Source organism: Gorilla gorilla, chromosome 9, assembly GCF_029281585.2.
Source record: "Gorilla gorilla gorilla isolate KB3781 chromosome 9, NHGRI_mGorGor1-v2.1_pri, whole genome shotgun sequence".
In the NCBI taxonomy this organism is placed as follows: domain Eukaryota; kingdom Metazoa; phylum Chordata; class Mammalia; order Primates; family Hominidae; genus Gorilla; species Gorilla gorilla.
Window position 1 is genome coordinate 121,170,193 of NC_073233.2, and position 11,434 is coordinate 121,181,626.

At 46.5% G+C, this 11,434-nt stretch overlaps 1 protein-coding gene across 20 annotated transcripts in view; it reads left to right on the plus strand.

The window, feature by feature from the left end:
* Positions 1 to 11,434, plus strand: part of NCAM1 (neural cell adhesion molecule 1) — a 321,182-nt gene that overhangs the window by 297,065 nt on the left and 12,683 nt on the right. For 9 of the 20 annotated variants that reach the window (XM_019036797.4, XM_019036795.4, XM_063693524.1 and 6 more), the window contains 2 exons: positions 1,873 to 1,997; positions 5,832 to 6,009. In XM_019036797.4, coding sequence (XP_018892342.1) covers positions 1,873 to 1,997; positions 5,832 to 6,009 — 303 coding nt within the window. Of the gene's footprint in view, positions 1 to 1,872; positions 1,998 to 5,828; positions 6,010 to 8,541; positions 10,897 to 11,434 lie in introns of those variants that run through there. The other 11 variants (XM_063693527.1, XM_019036803.3, XM_063693526.1 and 8 more) reach the window with 2 other exon arrangements.

Sequence of the window (11,434 nt, forward strand, 5' to 3'; positions counted from 1 at the left end):
CTGTGTCTCCTTCTATTTGTTCAGCATTTCTGAATCTACACAGAACTCCTGCCCTGGTCTAAAATCTATGCCACTTTGAGTCGCTTTTTAGTGCTAGATATCTATAATGATGTAGACATAACTGATGTATTATCTAGGACTTGGGACAGTCCAAAGGAATTTGGAAAGCCTAAATACCTTGACATGTCTAAACCAAATTTCTACCTATTTTCCACTGAATAGTTGTGGCCCGGGGCTAGATAGTGGCTTTAAAACAGGACAGGTCTTTGCCTGAAGTCCATTCATCTTTTTATTCCTGTTTTTATTTGTCCTTAATTATTGATCTAAGGAAACAAATAATAAGCACAACTTTTCCTAAATATCCTCCAGACATTGTGCATCCTCCTTGTTGTAGCTTTTAATCTATCCCGGTTACTGCTACTTCTCAAACCTAAATGTGCACACAGATCACTGGAAGGATCTTGTTACAGGTCTAAAAAGCGCCCAGGTGATCAGCATGCTGCTGGCCCTACAATGATAAGTAGTGGGCTCTTCCTTAGCCTTCTCTCTGGTTCCTCCTCATATCAAAGGAAGGTGGTTCCCAGAGTAGCTGAATGAGAAGTGAGGCGTGACTCTCGCTGTGCCTGTAGCCGTCTCATAAATGGCCAATGGTGTAGTTTTAGGTGCTTAGATCCAATCCCTGGTGACAAGCCGTTTTGTGGCTCTTCTGTCACACGTCTGTGATTCTGTTTTCCAGAGAGCAAGCCAGAGTGACCCACCCAGAAGGTAACTGTTTTGTAGCCTCTCCAAGTTTTCTCTCTGAGGTTATGAAATAGATGCAGAGATAGCTCCTCACAGAAGTTCAGGATTCCCCAGTGTGTTAAATCTTAATTTTAACTTTGTATATGAGACGTCCTCTCACCTTATTGCTTTCAGCATATATTAATGCAATTGTTTCTTTTAAAGTAAATGAGTGCCTTACTCACTGGAGAACCATCCTAGCCCTAGCAGTTTGTCACATGCAAGTTCATCTTCCTTCTCGACCTTGGATTCACAGTGCTACAAGCTGAGTGTATACTGCAAATCAAGAAACAACTTTTTTTCTGTTGAGAAATGCTAAAGACATTTTTCTCTCTCTCCTCTCACAAAGAAAAAGACTGCACTGATTGTTACTTTAACACATTAAAGTCTTGAGGATTAGCACTCACTCATTTGAACTGTAAGTGGATACTTACAGGAAACTTGCATAAGAGCCATAAGGATACTTACAAAAAACTTGCCTGGGGCAAGTTGTGATTTATTTAATCACAACCGGAAACTTCTTATTTTTTAAACGAATCTAAGTAATAAAATGTCGTTCATGAAAAGCCAGTCCCAAGAATGCAGCATTATTTATTCCCACTAGAGATCAGGCCTCCTAGTCCCAGGGGTGAGTGAGGTGTCCCGGCAAGAAACTGGGCTGTTTTACAAAATAATTTTATAGGTGGGAGTTTCCTACTCAAACACTTCTATTTTCTCCTATTTCAGGCTGTTCCTCAAGATGTGTCAGGCTTATAAAAATTAAATCTTCAGTTGTAAGACCAGCTAAAAGGAAACATAAGTACCAGTGAGACAGGGGAAAAAAAAAAAAAAAAGCCTATTCCTAAAATGGTGAAAGGACCCTGCTCACAGGAAGGCTATTTACCAGAACATTCCCAAGAGGCACTCTCAGTTTGGGCTCAGTCTGAGGCATCTACCTGGAATTCAGTTTTATATTTATTGCTTTTTAACCATTTGAATTTCTGAGAAAGCAAGAAAAGTGTCCAGCCCCACCCTGTCACTCCATCCCATTCGGATGGGTTGGATTTTCATTCTGTGGATGAGAATTTCATGTGAATTAACTGGCTGTTTCAGGGGAACCCAGTGCACCTAAGCTCGAAGGGCAGATGGGAGAGGATGGAAACTCTATTAAAGTGAACCTGATCAAGCAGGATGACGGCGGCTCCCCCATCAGACACTATCTGGTCAGGTACCGAGCGGTGAGTGGCCTCCTTCTCAGACTTCACCAGAACCCTGCAACCCTGACACCCAGCTTGCTAGGGAAACAACAGGGGCAGCCCACGGGGCAGGGGTGGGATGGGGTCTTATTCTGTGTCTGGCAGGTGGCCCAGGGGCCCTGGCCATAGCTTAAAATCCCAAGACAGCCCTACAGCTATTAGGTCATGTTCACACTGGGTCCATTTGGAAACCTCATAGATGACTGTGGTGGTGACAAACCCATACCATGGTTGATTTTTCTGTGTCTTGAACTTTTCTACAAAGTTATTTTGCCATTATCTAGTACTTGTAAATGCCATACTAATATATAAGAATCCCTGCCTTGGATAACATGTGTATTGTAGGCCAGGCACCTGCACCTCACTGTGATCACATGCATTTTCTCTGCACAAGAACCCTGTACAGTAGGTCTTACCATTATCCCCTCTTTACAGATGAAGTAAGTGGGTGTACAGCAGTCAATAACTGCTGGATCTCACGCAGCTGGGTGAGGCAGTTTGAATCCAAGCCTGACTGACAGACTGGGCTCTCCCCACTGCCCGAGGCTGCCTAAGGTCCTCAAACAATGCCAGTTCCCTCACCAGCCCTTCACCTGGCCACCTGAGCTGTCCTAATCCTGCTAACAGCAAGTTGGCTCTAAGCCATCTTCTCCTGGTTTGCTCACCACCCACTTAAGATTCCCCTCATTCCACCTTTTATCACAACCCCCACACTGAAAATCACCCTTTCCATTTTGGTTTTAGAATGACACTTGGTCATCTTCAACTATAACCAATGGCTGAGAGATTTAGAGGCCACATCTGAGCACTGAGAATAACCTCTTGCTGGGGTTTCGTAGTAGAGAAAAGAATGAACCAGGGAGCAGTTTCCTTTCTTCACATAGCCCCAAGGAAGACTTTTTCTGGGAAGCTGAGTTACTTCCTCTCTGCCTTGTAGATCAGCTCCTGTGGAAGTGATAGGTCTTTAACTAGCTAGCCTTCTGGCAAGTCAGTTCAGCACAGAGCCCGGCAGGCATACTTCTCAGCTGCGGAGGCCTTGTTCCCACTTAATTTGTAAGCAGATGTGAGCTGAAATAGTAGGAAAGGCCTGTCACTGCCCTGAGGCCCAGTCCAGAGATCCCAGTGAATGAGAGGTCCCCATGGCTTCCTCACTGCCAAGTAGGGTGCAAGGATTGGGCAGGTGGCCCCCAATATACCCCTGGAAGCAGAGATGTGGTAGGCTGGGATGCCTTTCCAATGGTTATCCTGATGTGGCCCCGTGGACAGAACATAGGTTTTAGAGCCACACAGACATGTCATCCAATTCTAGCTTTACTACTTATTCTGGAAGAACAGGTCACCTAATCTTTCAGAACTTCAATTTCTCCATCTGTAAAATGGGGATAAAATAGCTTATTGAGTTGTTATAAAGATGCATTATAATATATGCAAAGAACCTGAAATGCATCTGACACTTGGAAACCTTTATAAATGGTCACTATGGTTACTGCTAAGAGGCAGGCTCAGGCTGGAACCATCTCCCGTATGACATCTCCAACCATGTCAGATGTCAGTTCATCTGAGGAGCCACTGTGGCTGCAGCAGGCAGCTCTGCATTAGAAAGACACAGCTGGGCACAACACTGAAATATGTTAGATTTCAACAACCATAACCACCCTCTCTCACTTCAAAACCTCATTCATGTTTGCTAAATATTATAATTTTATATTATGGATAAGTATAATATAACATTTTCTCTAGATTCTGATTGTCTCTTGTATAATGATGTTTGCCAAGGAAGACAGAGAAATGAAGAGGAAAGATACCGGAATTGCTTTGTTTTAAATGAAAGTAGGGCCACATAGTGATATATACACATCCTAGCTTACAGCATAGCCAGACTGGTTAGACTCTAAGGAAACTAGAATTCCCCTTCCAGCACCACTGGCATTTGCCCATACAGCATGAGCACTGTCACATTCCTAAAGGCATCTCTTTGTCTAGTGCAAACCCTTTTGCCTGGGAGGACTGCTTTGCTGTAAGATAACTCCTCATCTAGCCTTAGCCATGGGCCTACAACAGTTACTAGACCACTGTCCAGGTGACAGTGCTATTGTGTTCTGCCCTTCCAAGGAGCAGCCTGTCATGCAATAAACATCTATCAAGACTTCTTGTGTGCCCAGCAGATATCCCAGGGCATCTGCCTTGTGAAAAGGCCAAAGATTGCAAAGAGATGGGCTGTGCAATGGTGAAACCATCTGAAGACTTCTCAGGCCTTCCACGTCTTCTTCCACAACTGTTTGGTGAGGGAGGTGGTTACCTAATTATCGTTCTTTGTGGGCCCTTTGAGCAGCCCACTGTTGGACTTGACAGCAGAACTTAGTCCCGAGGTACCTCCGTCTATTTGCTGCAGTTATAGAGACCAGGCTACACTGCATGGAATAGAAAAACCTTATTCAGTCCAACAGATGTTTGTTGAGCTCCCTACTATAGAAAGGAAAGATCATGAGAGGAGGAGAAGACAAAGAGAGATTGATTGATGGGAACAAATACAGTTTGATAGAAGAAATACGGCCAAGTGTTTGATAGATCAGTAGGGTGACTGTAGTTCACAATTACCTATTGTATATTTCAAACTAGCTAGAAGAAAATAACTCAAATGTTTCTAGCCTAAAGAAAGACAAATATTTAAGGTGATGGATATTTCAATTACACTGACTTGATCTTTACAAATTAAGTGAATGTATTAAATTATCACATGTACCCTGAAAATATGTATAGCTATTTTGTATCAATTAAAACTGTTATTTTCAAGAACACAATTAAGAAAAAAAAAAGGAAGGATCATAGTTTTGGGCCCAAACGAACTTAGCTCCAGCCTTGACTGCAGGTGTGATTTTACGTTAGTCACCTTACTTCTCTCTCACTTCCCCATCACTGGGTTTAGTAAGAGCCTGACAAAACCCCACAGGCATGTTGTAGGAATACAACAAGAAAATGTGTGTAAAGCTTTTGTAGTGCCTAGCTCTTAGTAAGGGCTCAACAAAAATAGTTTTCATTTTTAACGAAACTGGAATCTACACAGTATTCACACATCAGGAAGGTGAGTCACCCACTTTAACTTAAGCAGCATCCTGAAATATGACAAGAAATGTACTTGTTTTATTACTCTTCTAGGACATCCTTATGCATATGTCCCCAGCACCAGAGTGTAGCCTGGGAGACAGGAGTGGTGCTTGAGTCTCTGCATGCCCTGAAGGTGATGGGACCTTGACGGGGTTGGCCCAATGCCACACTGGCATCTGCTGTTGCTGGTGTTTGCCAGCATGCAAAGTTGACCTGACCTGTGCAATTTTTCAGGCTGGTAAAGAATGAAGACCATGTCCTACCATTGCTTTTTTTTTTTTTTTTTTTGGAGACAGTCTTGCTCTGTCACCCAGGCTGGAGTACAGTGGCATTATCTCGGCTCACTGCAACCTCCACCTCCTGGGTTCAAGCCATTCTCTTGCCTCAGCCTCCAGAGTAGCGGGGACTACAGGTGTGTGGCACCATGCCCAGCTAATTTTTGTATTTTTAGTACAGATGGGTTTTCACTATGGTGGCCAGGCTGTTCTTGAACTCCTGACCTCAAGTGATCCACCCGCCTCGGCCTCTCAAGGTGGCTAGGATTATAGTCATGAGCCACCGCGCCCACCCCCATCATTGCTTCTTATTTTCATGATTTCATGCCAAAAGTTATTAAGTCCCGTAAGTTTTGCCTATTGTCTGGTCTTACCAGTACTTTTATCTAAAGCTTTTTTGGTCTCTTGTATCCTTCTTGCCGGTTTCTCCCAGAAGCTCTCCTCCGAGTGGAAACCAGAGATCAGGCTCCCGTCTGGCAGTGACCACGTCATGCTGAAGTCCCTGGACTGGAATGCTGAGTATGAGGTCTACGTGGTGGCTGAGAACCAGCAAGGAAAATCCAAGGCGGCTCATTTTGTGTTCAGGACCTCGGCCCAGCCCACAGCCATCCCAGGTATGGCTGCCTCTGCTTTCTGTTTGTTTCCGCTTTGAATTAATGCACAAGTGCTGCACCTCCTAATGCGCCTGAACAACCCTGACAACTTGCTTGCTTACAGCCATCCTCATGATTGGTTGCCCATGCAAAGCTTAGTTTTGCCTTGTACCTATCTGTGCAGTGGGGTGAGATGTACTGGACCCCCAGGAAGGCTTGGCCAAGCATCCTGGAGAAAAGGTCCTGTCCCATTTGGCCTTGAAGGACTGATGCCAATCAGTCCATTGGACCCCTCAGATGGGAAATGCCCCAGCTCCAGCCTAGCCTTGGAAGTTGGTTGAGTAAGGATCCTTTTTTGAGACCTTATCTGCCATCTGCCACATCATACTTGGACCACATAACTGTTTCTAAGCACTTTCTATCTGATGCTTGCTTTATCAGCACAGCCATGGTCCAAATCTCTTCTCTGTGGTGACCCTAAGAGAAGGAAGAGATGATGCCCATTTACTTACAAACCCTGTCTACCAAAGGCCTCTCAATGGAAACAGATTAAATCGAACCACTTGTAATAGAACAAGTGGAGAAAATAGATGCTGGAAAGCACCATCAATGAAAGCAATCCGGTCTGCTAGAGACTGTGATGGCAGCAGTTCTCCTAGGAGATGCAGATCTGTCTCCAGGGATCCAAGACCTAACCTTGCCACTGATGGCTGGTCTCCTTTTTGGCCAAATCCCTCAGAGAAGAAGGAGCTCTTCAACTGATCACTCTGGTTTTCCAGACCAGCCAAATGCCAACCCCAGGCAGGAGAGGTGGGCATAGAACATACAGCTGCAGCCTGTTGGGGGGCCCCATAGACTCTGCCATGTTCAAGTGTGGTGGGAAGACGGCCTTGGGTGGCCCCCCTCATGCCTGCCCTGTCTTCAGTGCTTGCCCGGCTCTTGGCTCGGTGGTCATGATTCCTCCTCCCAGGAGGAGACAGGCCAGAGGGCTGTGGGCTGCCTATGATGCAGGGATGTATGTGCAAAAATGGGCTAGGAGAGCAGCAACAAAATGGGATCAGTGTGTGGTTCCCAGTGGTTGTTTGTACATGGATGTGTGTGTCTGGGAGACGTGTGCTGGACCTCCAGTGAGTTGGCAGGTGAGTTTTACACTGTAGATCAGAAGCATCAATTGGTCCCCCCTGCATTGACAGGAAGGCTCCCCAGTGCTTGCTGGGGTGGGTGTTTCTCCACAGTCACTGGTCAGATGGTCGGTGCAGAAGGCAAGGCACGTGGGCAAGGCTGCAGGAAATGTCCTCATTATACCTTAACAGGATGTTCAAATGGAGGTTCTCCTTGCTTTTCCTCTGCCCCTTCTTTCTCTCCATTCTTTGGTCCATTCCTTTACAATCGACAGCTTGGAGTGAATGTCCAGATCTGTCCGGCCTTCATGGGACACTTAGGAGGTGAGATCAGGTGAGGCTTGAGTAAGCCCTTTGCGGCAAGACAGATTCCTTATGGCAATTGCTCCCTGGGGTGAGACTCACTGGGTAGGCTGTTTGGACCTGCTGTGTTCACATGCTGGGTACTCCTAGCAGCACTGGCTTCTGTGGTTTTTGTGTTAGAGACCGAAATTCTGGGTAGACCTTGTCCTCCAGAGTTGTGCCTGCTGGAGACGTCGGAGTCCTTCTTGTGAATCGCCCAGGTGCCCACTTAAGCCAGAGAGGGCTGGGGGATTGCTCACCTCACCGGTGATGGCTCTGTGGCTCTCCTGCACAGGTCTGAGAAGGTGGTGGCTGTGTTCTTGGTTAGACTTTCCTGGCCATTGAATTGGGATCCGAGAATAAAACCTCTCTGAATTACAAGTTGGACATTTGTGGTTGAATTCTGTGGTCAGCAAGCAGGGTAGAAGGTGAAGAGGGGTACAGAATGAGACTTCCTTTAACAGCACTGTGGTGTGGGACTTGTGCCATAGGAAGAAAAGCCTGCTTCATCTCTGACAAGGCCATCCCCAGTCCCTATGCACAGTGTGCTGACTCATAGTGCAGCGATCCAATGCATCTCCACCACTATGGGTAAAACACGCTAGACACTAGAAGACGATACACTTGCTGGCTGTATCTAAGAGGCTTCACCTTAGTGAAAGGTAACACTCTCCTAATCAAACTCTTGTATTTTAGCGTGGAGGCTTCTGTTCTCTCACTTTAATTTCATTTGCTCGCTGATCCCTAGCCCCCAAATTAACCCTGCTGTGCTGCTTCTGGCATTGCTGAGCTTCTGAACTGGCCTTATGGTATTGATACTGCACTGAACCCTCTCTAACCTTTGTCAATTTAATTTACTAAGTTGAATTAACCTTTGATTCTGTGTTTTCTATAGTTGACCTAATTTTTTTTCTTTTTATCTATTTTTTTCTCTGTTTCTGTCTCTACCTTCCCTTTCCTTCTCTCCCCCTCCCCTTCCTGTGTCTGTCGTCACACTTGTCACCTTGGACGTCACTGGGACATCCCCACTGCCACATTTGTTTTTAAACAACCACATTATCTCTGGGGACCCATTGCTTGACACCTGCAGCAACCTTGGGAGGCAATTCTGCATCCTACACCTTTGTCTCATTGCTTTTCTCTGCAGTGACTCTTCTTTTGCTCTGTTAGGAACTTGAACACAAAAATTAAATTTGCTTAAAAGCCCAGTTCCTATGAAAAAGATCAGTGCCCCCTTTGGAAGAACCTGGCAGGACTACCATGGCCACAGCTGCTGAGCAACCATTCTGTGTGGAAGAGAAGGTTTTGCGATTGGAAAAAGCTTTACCTCCAGACATGTCACCACTCACAGATACTTTTGTGCCACTTCATAAGGAGTTTGCCCCCTTTTTAATGGCAGTAAAAAGAATTTGAGAGCTCTTTCTTTAAATGCTATTTTTTAAAACCATCATGCTAGATTTACAGAGAAGTTTCTGCATATCTGCTACTTGTTGCATTTTGGGTTCAAACCTAAATATGATGTAGCAGAGGAAGAATTCTAAGTACCTTCTAAAGCTTGTGTCAGATCGTTAAAATCACCACGCATTCCCCTCATTCTAACTCTGTGCTCCTTGCCCTCCCTTCAATAATAATTGGCTTTGCTTGCAATTAAGCATTTAAGTGCCCATGTTAAAAGAGCCAGACCGCACTGATTCACATGAGCGTTTTGCTGACATGATGGGCAACTGAAGTCACCCATGTTGCCCATGCACTGGAAAAAAAGTTGAATTTGTTGGATATTTTCTGGGGCTGATGAACGTTCTGGGATGTGCTTTCAGTCCTTGTATTACGGCCAGCACCTTACACTGTCTCTGTGAACGGGGCCAAGCCATGATGTGCCAACAAGTGTCAGCTTTGAAAGGTGTTTGTCTCCCAATCGGGGTGACTCCCCTGCTGCCTGGCAGCATGTCGCAGATCAGCACAGAGTGGGGCCGTGGTTCAGCAGTGACCCACAGAATGGCTTTGAGCATCAGTCTACAGGACAGGTTGGAAGCATTCACTGTGAACCAGGCATTAGTCCCCTACCTGGCCTGTGTGTGCTCAGTAGAGAAGAAGGAGAGGGACAGGCCACTCCCAGACTGCCCAGCCCAGGAGGGTTAATAAATTGGGGCCGAGTCAACCTGTCAGTGCTTCCTGAATGCCCCAGCCTCTGTATTGGTGCGTTGGTTCAGTGACACTTTCTAAACTCTCCTGAAAATCCAGCTGCTCCTCCCTGCTGCTTGGGAGTTCACCCAGGAGAGGAAATGGGTGTGTTTTGTTAAGGTCCCTCGTGGAGACTCAGGGCTGAATCCTGCTTGGTAATATCAGTGTGTGTGCTTGGGGATGGACCTTCTACTGAATAAAAACTCCCTCCCTCCCCCCATTGTGGTCACATATCATTCTACATATCTCATCTCTGAGCATCTCCATGGAAGCTTGATTTTTGTTCTTTTTGGTTTCTTTATGTATTTTTTTCTGTTGTTATTATTTTTTAATGTTCAAAGACTAGCCTTTCCCTTTGGGATTCCAAATGATCCCATGCTCTGGTCTGAGGGGCAAAGCCACCTATGTTGGCGCTCGCCATTAATCCCCAGCGCTCAGTTTAGAGGCTCACGTGCAGACATCAGAGGCTCCATGCTGCGCAGTAGCTCAGGCAGGGTAGTGCCTCTCACCCCAGCCACAAAACTCTCCCCGCTGGAGTCCCAGATGGCGCTTCACACCAGGGCAGTGGAGGCAGGCATGGTTTTCGGGCACAGGGCAGAGCATAAGGATCACAGGTCAGTGTGGGAGAGCTACTGGCTCTTAGGATCACCTTGGGCAGAAGTCACACGGCTTCACCCTAGGAGGGCCCAGCTTGGGAGTCTGCCTCCCCCTGATCCCAGGACCACCCACAGGAGAGGGGCAGTGTCCATCTTTCTGAAGGGACCCTTTGGAGATCTCGTCCTAAGTGTGGAGAGGACTGACGTGGCCCTGTCATCTCAAAACATCCCAGGGTCAGGCAGGCCTCAGCTGAAACAATGTCAGGGTCCTCAAGGGTCCCATTTAGACAGACCCATGGCTTGTAACAGTGCGCTCCTCAGGAGGCAGCACTAGCGCATACCCACTCCCCGCGGACACTGAGTTCCTGGTGACGGCTGCAGCCCCAGCCCCGCCAGGAGTCCTGGAGACAGCAGCCCTCAGAGACCCTGCAGGAGTGAGTGCACCCCACCTTGCTCAGCCACACCCCACTCCCCCGTGCCCTGTAGTTGTGCTGCCCATGCTCCACACACCATGGGGCCCCTTTGCTCATTTTTGGACTATTTATACAGCAGGTTTGGATCATGTTTTTCTACTAATAAGAATGCTAACATTGTTGTGTAGATAATCAGTGAGGCCTTTATGAAGTTTACACCTTTGCATTATTAAAGGAAATAACAGTTCATGTGAACTCACCAGCGTGGCTTGATTTTATTCAATAGTTGTGTCTGACAAAGCAGCAAAGACCCTTTCCCTCCACCTCACATGTACCTGGATAGACTATTACCTAGAGAAATAGTAGCCTGGTGAATGGAATACTTTTTCTTCCTAACGGGGAGCAATCTCTTTTTCCCAGGCATCCTAAGAGCTGTTAAGAGGCATTGCTGCCTTGGAGTCCCCAGCAGGCAGTGGGAGGGGAAAATGCCTTTGCAGAACTGGGGAGGTGGTCACTATGGGGATGGGGCCACACTCTGAGCCAACAGATGCACAACTCTGTGGCAAGGTCACCTGATGACACAGCAGCCTTTATACTATCCCTAACAGAGGCTGCACAGAGTGAGCTTGTGGAGAGGGAATCTGAGAGAAGATTCTCTTTGCAAACTGTATTCTATTCATAATCACACTTAACTCAGACACATCCTGCAAGCCCCTGAGACCAGCCATCTGTTTAGCTGATTCGAAGGAGCAAGCAGACATGTAAAGGGCTTATGAGTGAACCAGAACCCCAG